Genomic DNA, 15,623 nt, shown 5'->3' on the forward strand with positions numbered 1-15,623 from the left:
AATACTTTCTCTATGAATCTTGTGTCCAAGCCCTAACATCTCCTCCATCCTCCACACTGGAAGCCAGAGCCCAGTGCTGACCAGCTGCCAGCGAGCTCTCAGTGCTCACTGTGCCCCTTGGCGACTGCACAGCTGCTGCTGGAATAAAACAGCAGCTGAAGCTGCTGCTGCTCTGCTCCAAGGTCAGGCCAGGAAAACTGGGCGCTCCCACAGCCAGCTGAACCCAGGTGGCTGCAGTCTGATGTGTTCCCCTGGAGACCTGCTTTCTTTTCCTGGCTTCATTGCTATCTTTGGGAAAATGACTTTGACTTCCTCTTTTCTCTCCCACCTTTTATCTATCTAGTAGGGTAGAAGCATTTTGAGGAGGCAGGGAAGGAAAAGAAGAGGGGTGGAAAGGGAAAGTACTCTGCTGTCAGTACAAAGTTTGTTGGGGAAGTGGAGCAGTACAGATAAATTATCGCTCCCTGGGGCAGAGGTGAGTGAGATACCTAGCACAGTATAAAGAAGTAAAGGTAGAAGTTTTAGTGGCTGGTGAGATTACAAAGTTGCCTAATGGGTGCCCTGATGGGAGGCATTTGCATTTGGGTATTAATGTGCAAACCATGCACATTAAAACACATCCTGTGTTTCTTATCATTGAGGCCCCAGTTGAGAAATATCTCCCTCTAAACTCTTTGCAAGCTGCATGAGTGAAGAAGATGCTGGAGAACAGGGTGACAGCTCCCTGGCTGCGTGGGCTTTAGTAAGTCAGAGTTCAGCAGCTTGGCAGCAACATGTGGCAAATGGGAAACTGCAGCCAAGGAAATACCCTGATAACTGGTTAGGAGATGCTGCAGTTTCTCCTACCAACCAGTTCCTGCTTCTCTGGAGGCAGTGGCTCCCGAGGCACCCAAGTGATCCCCTCACTCCCGAGATTCCCAGCCAGGCACTGGGAGGGATTGCAGTAGAGCTGCCTGGCACTTGGATATTCAGATCCAGCCCTGGAGCTGCAGCTGGGCACCCCCAATTTACACAGCTGGCTTCTTTACAAAAGCAGCACTGGACACTCTAAAACCTGGTTTGGGATTTGTGTTTGTGTAAATAGTATAAAATCTGTATCTGCAAGATAAGTTAAGAATGAACCAAACACTTCCCAGCTTCCCACTCAGTCCATGAAAATCCATCTTTTCTTGAGCCCTCCTGTGCAAAACTGCTCACTCACTCTCCCAGATGTCATGTACACTGCAGTATAGAAACACTACATTAAACATTTTGACATCACCTACAATTGTGTCTACTGGCTCAGATACCTCCAGCCCTTTTTTTTTTTTTTCTGGCATCTTTAGTACTTCACAAGTGTTGGGAAATAACTCATGATTTTCATACCCATCTGTGCTCTCCAAAGGAGACCAGAAAGCAGCCAAATAATTCAGTGATTTTTTTTTTCAGCCATTTGTGAGACTTTTTCCTGTTGATTTCCTATTGCACAGCACAGCCAGCCACTGGCTACTTGACACAATAAGTTCTGAGCAGAGCATTGGGTAGCACTTGAACCAGTCTGTTGAGCAGTTTTATTTACTCCTCAGAGCCCCAGTGATCTCAGTAGCACATTTTTCCGCCACTTCTTTGAAGTACAGTATTGTGGACAGCTGCTCACTATTTGCATATTTTGGCAAAATCACAGAATATTCTGAGTTAGAAGAAACCCACAAGGATCATTGAGTCCATCTTTTAAGTGAATGGCCCATACAAGAATCAAAATCCACAACCTTGTCATAATTAGCACCAGATGTGCCTTTTTCTCCCTGCAATAAAGAAGCAGAGAAGAATACCTTGGATAAAACTAATTTTTATCGTCCAGTACTTAAGTTTCCCACATATTTTGCAGACCACTATCCCTCCGGCATTTGCTTTTACTTTGCATTAATTTTTGCAATTTTAAAAACGATGGCTTTCTTTTTTCCTGGCAGTATTAATATTATATATTAATTTACCTGTTGAAACATATAGTCCCTGCTGTCCTTATCTCTGGGTGTCAAAGTTATTTAGCTACCATTTAATTTATCCAGTGCTTGCTTTTGATGGGTCTGCTTGGAGAAGTAGTCTGTCATTTCAGTCTCATTTTCCAACACCACTAAAACAGTTTTGCAATTACAGCTGTACCAGCACTAAAAGCTTCTGCTAAAACAGCTGCTACGAGACTGCGCCCTAAACCACTGCACTGCCCAAGTGGAACACGGGGTTGAATCACAGGCCACACTTGAGTAAACTAGAAACATTATTCCTTTCTTATTCCAAAATGCAGCTAGAAAGCAAGCAGGGGAAAAGTGATTAAAATTATAAACAAGTCGCAGCACTGCTGGTTAAGTTAACCATACAAAACCAAGAACTGACTCAAGCTCCAGTAGCCACACATAAAGACAGTGCTTAGAGCTCTGAGCTGTGAGTTGATAGCTTGTATTTCCCAACACCTTACCTTCAATAAGGTGTCGAAATGCACGCTTTTTCATTTTTTTTTAATCGGTAATTTCCCAAGTACTTATTTTAAGGGGCACTTTAAAATACCAAGAGCATGCTCCTAACACCAGCAGGCTCCGGCCGAGGTATTTGGGGAAAGCGACTTTCTAGCTCGGAGCGAGTGTAGCAGCGGACAAACGCACTCATCACTCAGTGACTTCCACTGCCCTTGGCAGCAGCTGCCAGCAAGAGGGGCAGGGATCCCCTCGGCCCAGATTCTGCGCTGTGTCCGCGCGTGGAACCAGGCGGGGAGCGGAGCAGGGGAAGACCTCTGGAAAAGGGCTGGGGTGGAACAGCCTTCCCACACCGCCGGGAGCGAGCGGGCCGCGGGGCAGCCCCAGCCCGTCCCCGCCCACCGGCCCAGCCCGGGGCCGGCCGAGCCGCCGGCAAACCCCGCCAAATAAGGCGCTGGCGGGCGGCACGGATGGAAGCGGGAGGGAAGCGGGCACCGAGCCCCGCCTCAGGCACGGCTCTCCCGTCCCTGCCGCCGCGCCGCAGACGCCTCCCCGGCCCGCTTGACGGCAGCGGGGAGGAATGTGTTTCCGGGGCGGGTAGCGCGGAGCGCGGACCTCCCCTCCCCTCCCCCGCGGGCCGGGCTCCCGCAGCAGCTCCGAGCAGGCGGCGGCGGGCAGCCAGCAAGGAGCGAGCCCGGGCGTCCCGCCGCGCCCAGCCCTGCCCAGCCCAGCCCCGGACGCCGCCGCAGCGAGCCGGGCGGGCCGGAGCGCGCCCGCTGCCATGGCCGAGGTAACGGGAGGACGGGCGGGGGTCGCAGCCGGCCGGGAGCGAGATGAGCGGTGCCTGTGGCCGCCCCGGGGCTCAGCGCTTCGGGCGGGCTCCGGCGGGCGGCGCGGGGCTGCGAGCGCCGCTTCCCGCACCGGGAGCCGCCGCCGCCCCGTGTGCGGTGCCTCGGCGCCGGTCCGGGCGGAGGAGGGGGCGCCGCCTCCCGCCGTGCCCGCCCGGCGCTGTGGGCGGGAAGGTGCCGGGCCCAGCCTGCGGCTTCCTGTGGCGGCGGGACGGCGGCCGCGGGCCTCCCGTGCCGCCGGGGCCGGCCGGGCCTTTGTCCGCCCGGGGCCGGCCCTACCCCGACAACGGGGCAGCAGCGCTGTGCCCCGGGCAGCGCCTGAGCCCCGTGCTGTGCCCTGCCCGGTGCCGGCCGCCGCCTCCCGCCGGTGGTGCCCGGGACGGGGGCAGCGCTCGGCTGGGAAAGTTTCGGGCGGCTTCCCGGGAGTCGGGCGAGGGCGGGCGTCCGCAGGGGAAAAGTGCCTTCCGCGGGAAGCGGGCGCCGGAGTTACGGGAATGGGAACGAAAGGAGTGAGGCAGTGCGGGAACTTGAGTACCCAGCGGTTTGACCCGCACATACCTGCAGAAAGCGAGCGCTGAGAGCGGCGTATGTGCGGTTTGAATGACGGGATGGTCGCAGTGCAGCGTTTGGCTGCTCGATCCGTCCAGAGTGGCTCTGAGCCTCTGTCGCTTGATATAAACTTGTGTCGGGATGGAGTGGGAATGTGAGGCCTCTATGCCATGTCCCACATGGGGATTTCTGAAAAATCTTACAGCAGTAGTGCAATGCTTTGTCTCCTATTATTGCCTTCAGTTACTGGTCCTTACCGGCTCCCGTGGAGCAATGGGAAATTCATTCTGACTCACAGGCCCATGTCAGATGTCTTTATGTTATGGAATAAGTATCTGTCTGCCTGTTAAACTCATTAGGTAGCTTTTGTGACTGTTCATGAAAATAAGTTGATGAGCGTTCATGTTTGCGTCTTTATTTGTCCTTGATAGAATACAACAGTCCATTCATGCCAGCACATGTGCACATAGCTGTTGGGTGAAAATGTTGATTTTTCTGGTAGATTTGCCATCACCGCTACAGTTCTATTCTTGCCAACATACACAAGCCTTTAGGAGTAACGATTGTCTCCATTTAGATTGGTGGAACCACTCACAGTCAATGCTCCTTGTGTGCTGAGGTGTTGATATTAAGCAGGACGTTATGTATGTGGAAACAGATTTAAATAACTTGTACTCCTGGCGCACAGATCATTTGGTAAGTGATGGTGGCAGTGTGAGAAACGTTTTGAGAAATGAGGCAGCTTGGTAGCAGTGAGGGGATTTTGTTTTTCTTGGTTGTTTGTATGGGCCTTTTTAAAGTAGTATTATACTACTAGAAAGATGTAAATTAGACTAAATTAAACAAGACTAAGAGTAGCAAAGACATTCAGTGTCCACATCCGTCCCAGCAATGAAACCGATGATTCATTCTCCTGTCACAAAAAAATATTACTTGCCTCTGGGTAATGATTAAGTAGCATTTTGCAAGCTCGCCTAAGGCTCTATTTATAAGGATTGCAAAAACAGTGAGCCATTGGCAATAGATTGGCAAGACAAGACAAGTTTAAGATGTGAACACCTTCAACTTTTGTCCTTTTCAGAGATGTTTCAGCTGAAAGGTTAAAAGCTGACAGGCATGTATAATCTTACCTTAATCAAAGTTGGAGCTGCGAAGTGCTGTATCTGTTTGCCAGCCACATGATAAATGAACTATATTTATTTCAAAATTAAATGTCAGCAGTTACAACTCCGCTGTTCTCTGCGGGTGCAGCCAGGGAGCTCATTCTGCTCTCTCTGTTCAGTTGTCTGATCTGTGCCATGTCCCCAGTAATGCCCACCCTTGTTAAGGACTGATTTGGAGGGATGCTTGTTTCTCTAAGAATGTGCATGAATTTTTGATGGGAGTGCAGAATTTTAAGTGTTTTGTCTTGAGTATTTTAAATGACTCAAGTGGTTAGCCTTACACCGCTTCCTTTGGGAAGTGATTCCCAAAGCTGAAAAAAAACTGTCTGAGAACTTTTCCTGCTGTTCTTTCTTCCTGATTCATTATTTCATTCCTCTCTCTAAACCATCCTCTCTCTACCTCTCATTGGGTAGTTCTGCTGTAGTTCAGATATGAAAAAAGCTTGTTTGCTGTAGCAGCAGCTCAGGAAGTAGATAACTGGGGTAGCAGAAAGGCGAACTTGGGAAGAGCCCTGCACACATGGGCTGTGCTGTGGTCTCCCTTACCCTGAATATAATTCCCTTGCTGCTGCTGGTATGAGTGCCCGTCAGTTGTTTGTAAATAGTTGTCATGCCTGCCTTTCCACCCAGTCTCGATTTAGCTGAGTGATGTGGTGCACACTTAGCCAGCTTCTCATCAGTCTGCTGCAGGCTTCGTGCTTGGCTGTGGCTCTTGGTACTGAGACAGGGTACTGCAGCTGTGATTGCTCAGCAGGCTGTTAAGTACCTTGTCTTGATGGGACCCTTCTGGTAAGTAAAGGCTCTAGTTCTTCATCAGGCTCCCTTCCCTTCTAGTGGACAGCCATGTAGTGTCCCTGTTGCTTCTCTCTTGCACATGGTCTGAGGCCTGGGAGTCTTCAGTGTGGACCTGCTCATGATGCAGGTGCAGCCTTTGCTTGTGTCCCTGTCACTGCTGCACAGGAGGTGGATGTGTGACTGTGCTACTTTCTCTGGTAGTTCTCCTCACGTGGTGTGGAGAGTGGGTTTTGTGGAGGAAGGCTGGCCATTGGTATACCTGATCTTTCTCTTCCTCCTCATTCCTTTCCAAGTGTTTTGTACCCCTTCCATGTAAGACAGACTGTTGTAATCAGTGAGGCATTGCTCAAATGAAGTTAAATCAGTATTAATCGCTGGCTTTAAGATTGCTCATGCCACTTCATGTGGCACTTGGAAAAGACATTGACTAGATAGATCCAGAAAAGACAGAATCCATATTTAACAATAGCAGAGCCTATTCTGCCTCCTTTGCTTTTCTAGAATGTCAAGTGATTTATTTTTTCCAACTTTTTTTTAGGCTGGCCAATCCCTTTGGCATCCGTTTAATTCTTAAGAGCTGCCGTCAGCCCTCTGAGTGGGAATCCTTGTTGGGAGTGCCTTTTTTCTTCTTTTTTTTATTTTTGCCTTTTAAGCTGCTTCTATTGATAGCGCTCATGAAGCAATTAAATAAATTTAATCAATCTTAAAAATATAATTAAGGCAATATGTAGTTAGATTTATTTTGGAAGTGTCATTAAAAAGTACTTGTCAGTATGTGTACTATTCCCCTATGACTAGATTTTTAAGTCAGCTGCTATACTCTGTGCCTGGTAGAAAATTTCCGGTCTCCCAGCAGCAGAAAACTCGAGTTCAGTCTGTGTTTTCCTGCCTCTCTTCTCCCATGTATCTTTATATTGCTGATTCTACAAATTGTTTCACTCGCCCCACTTGCCTTGCTTTGAAGTCACCTTCTAATAGCAGTTCTCACTGCCACTTCTAATGTTGCTGGTTTCATACTCAAGGTTTTTTTAGGCTTCTGCTCTGGTGTAGGTGTGCAGGGATGTTTTTTAGACAAACACATCTCAGAGCTGTACATGACAATAAGTTTTTTGTTGTAGGGGAGAGTTAGCTGTTTTTTTCTGAAGAGGATGTTTGTTTGCTTTCCAAAAGGGAGGGACTATCACAGATTTGAGAACAAATGAATAGATGAACAAATTCTGCGCCTCTATCTCCTGGACAGATACTGGCAATATCTGTGTGTGATTTAATGCTCCTTTTCTGTCAGAAAATTAAAATCTGTTAGATGTAATGCTGCTGAATATTGTCATTTATGGTGGCAGATATGTTCTCCTTTTTACTGTGTAGTTCCTCATTGCTCTGCCCTGTGATATATTGTGTTGACAACTTTCTAAAAAGGATGATATTTCTTGTCATGTGGTAACCAGAGGGGACCACAATATTGACCAGTATCTGTCAGTTGTTGTGGTTATGGCATTTCTGGGCTAGCCTACAAAGCCATTTTTGTGTTTACCCACAAATGGGAAGACATATTCTATTTCTTCTTTTTTTTTTCCTAATTTGTTCTGAATAGGTGTGGTCCAGTAACCTAAACTCCTAAAACTGTAAGTCAGAATAAATTTGAGAAGACCTTTTCTCTGAACTTTTTTCTCTCCCACCATGTGGATTATTAGTGTAAGAACCAGTAAAAAGTATATACGGCTTCATTGTAAGAAATTGTCGTGTGCTTTAGCTCTGTGACTTTATAGTCCAATTTAAGACACATCTAAGCTTGCTGGACAGCTTCTGTCGGGAATGTTATGCAGAAAATGAAAATCTAACTTCTGTGAACAAAAAATGAGACACTATGCACCTCTTTATACATCATTAAATAATATGATTGCCTTTTTCAGTACTGAAGGTGCTCTCTTTAGCAGAATGTTGTTAGTTAACATCATGTATTTTTGTAATAACCACCTTCTATTACTTTTCTGTTCATAAACTAATCAGAGTGGTTAGTGGACTTCCTAGGCTATTGTATTTTCTCATTAATTGATTGGATGTGTTCAGAGAGATGGTAAAGTCTCAAATCTATAACAAAATTTGCACATAATCAAGCACATGGTAGGGAAATTAGCCTGATGAGACTATAATATTAATGTGGTTTTTTGCAAAAGGTGATAGAATTCCTACTTGTAATCATCTTTAGGGTGTCACTGAGCAGAAGCTCTTTAATATTTTGGTGATTTTTTTTTTTTTGGTTTATCTTTCTCATTTCTCTTTACTGTCAGCTGCAAAATGGCTTATGAAGCATGCTTTCTGTCTTAGAAGAAGTTTCATGTGTTTCATTTTTTCCTTTTGCAACAGCAGCAACAAAATACCATTAGTATTCTTGTGGTTTTATTAGAGGGGAAGGTTTTGAGTAACAAAGCTGAGGCTGGAATCTTAACTTTGTTATTGCTTGTAAGAGCTGAGACGTTCCTGGTCTTTTCTTGCCATCCTTTTAATTCCTTTCTATCACAGAAAAAAATGTTTTGCAAATCTTTGTTAAATTAATGCAGTTCTTACATTTTGTCAGCAAATCATTAGACTATAAAAGTCACTTTCTCAAAAATTCTAATCTGTAAGACCATGTTTAAGTGCAGATTCCTCTTTATTATGCTAATGAAACGCAACACATACCTAATGCCAGTATTTCCTCCCCCAAATGATTGGCATCATATTTGTAGTTCTCCTGTTTCTGCTTTGTGTTTTGTATGAGATGACTTACTTATACTTAACTTAGTCCTAGTTTTGACTTAGTTTTAACTTCTGCTCTTGGTACATTCTAGTGCAAAAGCAGGAAGAAGGGCTGTTGTTTGTATGAATTCTTGTTTTAAACTACAAATTTCTCTGTAGTATTTATACTACAAGGAAGTACCTGTATTTAATTTTCTGTTATAGCTATTAACTTTTTTTTTAATTTTGTAGATGTGCAAGTAAAATAACATTTTTGATGTGGAAGCTGAACAGAAAAAGAGAAATGTTTCTTTTCTCATCCTTTGTGGCAGAATGAAAAACAGTAATTATATATTGGGCTGAACTGTAACACTGAACTTACCCTCATTCAAACATGACTGATCTGTGGTTATTTAAAAGAGAAGAAAATTAATTGTATCAGATTAATTTAGAAGGAGTCAGTATTCCACTTAGGAAATGGTGATGAGTCAAAGGTGGTATCTTGGATATCAGTGCATACTTGGGCTCTGGAAAACAAACCTGAGACTGGGATGTGTAGTTTGACATACTCTTGCCCTTGAAATAAATACTGAAATAAGGATATGCCCATTTGGAAAGGGGGATAAGCTGTCATTCTGGTGTTTCTTAGTTTTCTTTGGTGGAATTGTAGTTTAATGTGTGCTAACATATGCTTACCTTGGGCAGTGGCACCGAGAGTCACATCTTCCCTTGTGCAGGAAGCTGTGTCTGATCTGTCCTCATGTGCTCTGGGTCCTTGTAGGCTGGGAATGATCTTCCACAAAGCAGAGGAGCAGTGAGCAGTGGGGTAACCAGAGCATCCAGGAGCATCCTGGGGACCATAGGAGGTCATTTGAAGGACCTGGCATTCTAGTAGCTTGGCCAGCATCCTCCACAAATTCAGCTGCTTAAGTATTTAATTGGCAACACCCAGCACTGCCTAAATCCTCAGCTGTCTGGTGTTCAGGTCTTACTTAGGTAAAGAGGTTTTGTATAAAGATGAGTACAACTAAAAGGAAGGCCTGTTTCTGAACTGGAAATAAATACGAAAGAATGTTATCTTTTTGATGTTAAATCAAAGCACTCTCCCAGGTATCAAAAGATGACACATTTTAGTAGTTGGTTATTGATAAATTTGGAATAAATTTTGTATCAGGATGGCTTCCAATCTTCCTAACACATCTTTGAGAATGGAACGGCTGAAGGCTTTGTGCTTGTCCAGTCAGCAAGTGAAATGCTCCCTCTTCTGTTAATGAAAAGGAGAAATGAGGAAATCTGTGCTATCATCATCTGCAAGGTTGGCTAGGGTAAGCATGGTTGGTGTGCTGCCAGTGAATTCTGGCTGGGCTTTTTTCTTATTACACTGATGTTTTATTTTCTTGTGTATTAGGAAATTAGTTTTAGTGAGCTTAGGATAAAGTCAATAATTACTTTCTCAGAGCTTCCTTCTGTGCTTTTGCAGAGTTGTATTTAGTGTGTGTTACTGTGCTGACTTTGTGATGCCAGGTGGAGATTGTCCCAAAGCTGCAAGGCATGCTATAGCCCATCTGCATAAAATACAAGGCTTGACAGTTTTTGAATTGTCAGTTTGCTGATTTTGTGGCAGAATAGATTAAAATCTGTCTTTCAGTTACAATGAATATAACTTAGGTGCATTTCCAAAACATCTGAAAGTGCAACATTTTAGAAAGTAACACTTGTTCTTTGTTTTTACTGTGCGGTTAAAAAAATGGGGAGTGATTTTTTTGTTGTTTTTGTCACTTCTATGCAAATAAAAATCAATGTGAGAAATTAATGTACAAAAACTTCAGTGTAATTTTTCCTGGGTGTGGACTTCAACATAAAAAAGGAAACAGCAAATTTCCTTTTTTGGAAGAACATGCTGAACATGCCAGCTATAGGTTGTTAAAAACACATAATCAATAAACAGCAACAAACATTTTTTGCTATGTATGTGTTATCACCCTCCACTACATGTGTTGTTTACTTCTCAAAAGCTAGACTAAAATGTTACACAGCCATGTTACAGATATCTCCTTTCAGTAAAAAACTCAACTTCAGCTTTAAGGGGTAATTATACTGTAAGATTGTTGCCAGCATTTTACCATTTCCAGTTGTCCAGTTTGGATAGCAATAAAAGAGTTTGCCCATGTACTGCCTCTTTTTGGTGCATAATTCACAATGCAGTTTCACTTTCTAAATGAAGAATACCTGTATTAAGTATTATTAACATTTGCTTGTAGCTGGAAGCAATTTTAATGCTGTGTCTTTGCAGAGTTTAAAAAAAAAAAAATCTCTTTAGTTATAACTCAAACTTTGCAGCAGACAATTGGTTTTCAAATTTACCTGAATTTCATATTTTGCAAAATGTTCCAGTGGCTTTTGAGCCATGAATTCAACTAAAATTGTCTTTAATTTTCATTGGAATGTGGTTCTGCAGCAATTTATACCAGTGCTAGGTCTCACCTGTCCCTCCTGCCTGCAGCTGTGCAGTTTTGCCATCCTACTTGCATCAGCTGTGGAAGTTATAGGGCTGTACATTGAGTTATTGAAATAACTGTTCTGGCTGAAAAATAGCTTGGTCAAAAATTAATTTTTAGTTAGGTCAGTTGTTGCAGCTGGGAGACCACATGCCTTGTGAGGGGCACGCTTCAGAGCTGGGGAGGAAGGGGAAAACATGCAACTCATAGCGAGAGTGTGTGGCACTGTGGCACTCCAGAGATAAGTTGGCATAAACTGCTGTGGAGCCTCACAGCATCTGCTTGTGCCTACTTCAGTGCTCTTCTGACTTGAGTAATGCATCTTAACTTGCTAGAGCAGGTGAGAAATCACTCAGCAAGGTGTTTTTGCTCAGCTTGTTCCACTGGCTCAGCTAAGAGGCAAAAGCATCATCCGTAGTTGGCACCAGAGAGATGCAGGGTGCAAAGTGGGGAATTTGAGGGTCTGGAGGAGTTGAGCTGGCTCCTGGGTTCTCCAGTAGCAGTCTGGTAGATTTACTTGGCTACTACGAGAAACTTCATCTTTTATTGTCTTTTGCAGTGCTCTTAGAAGCAGCTTGTGGACTCCAGGCTTAAAATCCTTCTCTGGAAAGCAGCAGAAGCGTATGAATAGGCAGATTGTTCAGGCCAGGACTGCTTTTTATGAAGTACTCTGTGATGAGTCTGGGTGGTTTTGGTTTTGATTTTTTTATTTAAAAGTCTTTTAAGGTTGAAGTTATTTTTTTCCTGAGATTGATGAGCTTTTTGCAAGTGCTCAGATTTTCATCAAAATCTGGATAAAGTCCACTGTTTGTGTCAGTTTGCCCTTCTGCCTAGCCTTTCATCACTGCTGTTGAATCAATAATCATCATTAGTTACGTACACAAAAATATATAACATATGTATGAAAAATTAAATATATATAGAATTAAATTATATTCAGAATTGCGTAGATACAAATTTATAAGGCTGTATGTAGTTCTGTGGGGTGACCAGTTTTATATTGTTTCTACATGATCATTTTAATGCACACTGGCATTAAAAGAATGTTGAGGACGAGAGTGCTTCAGTACAAGTCTCATTCTAAATTGTGTTTAAATAGTGAATATTTTTAAAAACTTGATGCTAAATATTTGAATATTATCTGCAAATACTATTTTATGTGATTGCTATTCAAATTCTGAACTAAAATATGAACAAATAACAACAAACTAAAATCCTTCAGTATTTTGTTCTTTGCTTCTGTTAATTTTTTTGGACAACTAATTTATTCTGATAACCTGTAAAAATAAAATCAGAATAGTTCCCCAAACTGGCTTGCTGCATTGCAGAGCATTTTTAAATAATTCATCCAAGATCAGTTTAGGAAGGTTGGCCTGTGGCAACCTGAATTTGGGCTGGTTTAGCAGCAGAGAGCCCAGTGTAATTTTGAAGGGTAGTCTGTCTGACAGCCACCTGCCCCTTCTTTGAAGCTGTTTCCTCAGCACTCCTCTGTCCATGTGCAGGTCTGGTTTCCACTGAGGCTTACAGAAAGTGGCTTTTGACACAAAAGAGAAAGGCCCAAGCTCCAAGTGGAGCTGGCTTGGGATAGAGGTGGGGCAGGTCCCTGAGTGGTGGCGCAGGGTCAGAGGTTGCTCTTGTGGCGATGCTGCAGCACTGCTGATTCTTTCAGCTGCAGTTTGCTTTCATCTGGGTTTTTTTGGCTGCTGAAACTGTACCCTGAGTGTTAATGATAGTTTCTGGTGGGTGAGCTCTGCCATGTAACGACAGAAGAGTTTCCGCTGAGTTTTGTGGTGTGCCAGCTGCCGGCTTCCTGCAGTACCTGCAGCAGTCGCCAGCTGCACATTTGCAATTGTTTTTTCTTAAAGAAATAGATGAATGAGACATTGCATTTATTGAAATTATCTAGATTTTTACTTAAGAACATGTTCTGCTCTGTTCTGCTTTTCCTTTAACAGAGAAGCTTGGATTAAAGGAAGTTTAGCCAGATGTTGTGACAGTCATGGAGGCAGTACAGCCTTGGAAGCATCAGTTACTGTCAGCTGTGTAAGAGCTATATTTATATGCTTAACTAAGCTTTTTGTTTCCCTGTGTGGATAAATGTGAGGTTTAAGTTGCACAAAATTAAATAGTGTCTTTATGGGAGTAGTAAGTGGTGCAGAGTATGCAGGAATTTAATACTACCACATGGAACAGACCCCCATGTTTTCTACTAGAATGGCTTAAATCATTATGTAGCATTCTTGATTGTAACCTGTCTGTGATGGAAATGCTAAACATAGCCAAGAGGTCTTTTAGGCTGGAAAAAAACTAGGTAAACAAGTTAATTATCCAGCTCACACTTTCTCCCACCAAAAAAATTGTATTATATTTAGACTAGAGAAAAAACGAAGTTGTTATGCAAAAACAACTCATGGTTCTAAAAGCATTTGAAAAGTAGTGAAACAACAGATTTTTTAAAATTCAGTTTTAATCACAGCTGTGTGAAGAGATGCTTGTAATGAAAATCCTGAAATATCTGTTACGGAAAAATGCCTACTCGTAACAGCAAGATTGAGTACGGTAATAATTCTTATCAATTTCTGGGGACAATGTTCTTTGTGTCAGTAAAGTTGTGATGAACTATTGGAAGCTTATGTTTGAAAGAGTATAGAAAAGGGGTATTTTTGACAGTGACAGTTTTAAGGGGGGAAAAACGACCTATAGCTGTTATTGGCAATGTCCACATTGTATATTTATCCTTAAAGAGGAAACTTTCTAGTTGTGCATGTACAGAGGTGCTATAGGTGTAGCAAACACTTTCAACCACAGTATTGATAGCAATGGGCATGGTGTGTTTTTGTGGTTTAGGCTTGGCGATGCTGCCTTTGCAGGGTGCTTGCACACCTGCATAAGCAGCGCAGGACATTGTTTTGTCCTTTCCTAAAATTCAAAGAGCTTCATTGTATCCTTGAATCCTCAGGTTCTGTGGGCAGGATGCAATGACATGGAATTTCATAGACACAACAGTTTGAGAAGTGTAGAGCAAGATGTAGTTGCAAACTGCATTGTCAGAGATGTAAATGTTATAGTTTAAACTAGGTTTAAGCCATAGGTAATCAACATGTCAAGCACCTTGCTGATGTTTTAATGAGATGTAGCTGCAAGTTTGAGTGCTCTGATGGAGAACATGCAGAGTTGTATTTCTCTCCTAATTTAGTGTTGAACTTAAGCACAATACACCTGCTTGTTAGTCTACTTTTCCAAAATACAGCTGTCACAGTTTATGCTGTAAATTGCAGTTTGTGGATAACTGCCTGGTAAAAACATTTAAATAAAAAGGAACATTTTCATGAGAAAGAGTATCTGACTTGGCTCTTGAACTGTTTCATATATGTGGTCATCATGCACAGGTTGCTTGTTCCTGTGAGCTGTGTCTAAGTGCTACCTGTCTTTCAAGCATTGAGATGCTTTCCAGAATAATGTCTGAACTGTGGAATCTTGGCTTCAAATTATGATCCAACAGGTCAAGAAAGTGTTATACAAATAATCTCTTCATGTTCATAAAAGCCAAGCCAGGGACAAGGGTGGTTAATACAGCAAAGTAGTGTAATGATTTGTGGTATGGTAGTACTGTGAAGATCTAGTCTTGAATTACAAGCTGTCTGTGCATGGCAGTGTGTACACACACTGTTCGAGAAAAGGTCCTTTCTTCAGAAGTGGTGCTGACTAACCAGTGTTAATCCTGCCTGCACCACAGTGCTCTCCAAAATGCCTGAGAACAAAGGGAAGAGATCAAGGTTGCACTTGGGGTTTGCTGACTAGAAAGATGAAGGCTCTTTGTCAGTAGCTGCATCTTCAAGTTGCCTCTGTGCATCTTTTTTCAGTTATTTTACCTTCTGTCACCATGAAATTCCGACATGTGTGGGTTCTGAAATAGAGATGTTTCATGAAAAGACAAATCATGGTGTGATTCTTGGGACTGTCCTGTGCAGGGCAAGGAGTTGGACCTCAGTGATCCTTGTGTGTCCCTTCCATCTCAGAATATTCAGTTAATAAATTGAGTGGGCTGTAGTAGCAGTAGTCTTCTTTACAATTTGCTATGGCACTTGTTTTTCTTGTGATGAGTGTGCAGCCGATTGCAGGACTTCGTTATTTGGAGAAATTGTCAATAGATTTTGCTAGTGAAAACATAGAAATACAGGGAAACATACAGAAATACAATGAAATCAGGCATGGTATGTAATTTACCCTGCCTTTATAGATTTGCTATGTTCCATAAAAGTTTACATTCTCTAGGTTTTTATGGCTTTCCAGAAGTTCCCAGGCTGCCTTCGGTTCCTTGTATTTAGCTCCTTGTACTCACTTTTAGCTTATGTCCCTAGAGAAGTCCATATTGTTTGGGTTGGTCAGGTCTGCAAGTGGAGAGGGATTTCAGCTCAGCATGCACTGGTCAGAGTTGTCATCCACAACACAGGAGGTTTGCAGTTGAGGCTGTCTTATGTGTCCAAGTGTGAACATACATGTGTTTCCCTTCAGTTTCCATTCAGGGTAGAGCATTTGATCAGAAAGAAATTAAGTTCATCCTCCAGATTATGAACCCAAGGCTCTGTTTTATTCATGGACAAT

At 43.1% G+C, this 15,623-nt stretch overlaps 1 protein-coding gene across 2 annotated transcripts in view; it reads left to right on the forward strand.

The window, feature by feature from the left end:
- The first annotated feature begins 3,065 nt into the window (after positions 1–3,065).
- The window catches only part of ITGB1 (integrin subunit beta 1), a 43,251-nt gene continuing 30,693 nt past the window's right edge, over positions 3,066–15,623 (forward strand). Inside the window, exon 1 of one of the 2 annotated variants that reach the window (XM_030264371.4) lies at positions 3,066–3,240. In XM_030264371.4, the coding sequence (XP_030120231.3) occupies positions 3,232–3,240 (9 nt within the window). In that variant the 5' untranslated portion in view covers positions 3,066–3,231. The remainder of the gene's footprint in view (positions 3,241–15,623) is intronic. The other variant, XM_041714355.2, reaches the window with a different exon arrangement.

This window comes from Taeniopygia guttata, chromosome 2 (genome assembly GCF_048771995.1).
Source record: "Taeniopygia guttata chromosome 2, bTaeGut7.mat, whole genome shotgun sequence".
In the NCBI taxonomy this organism is placed as follows: Eukaryota; Metazoa; Chordata; class Aves; order Passeriformes; family Estrildidae; genus Taeniopygia; species Taeniopygia guttata.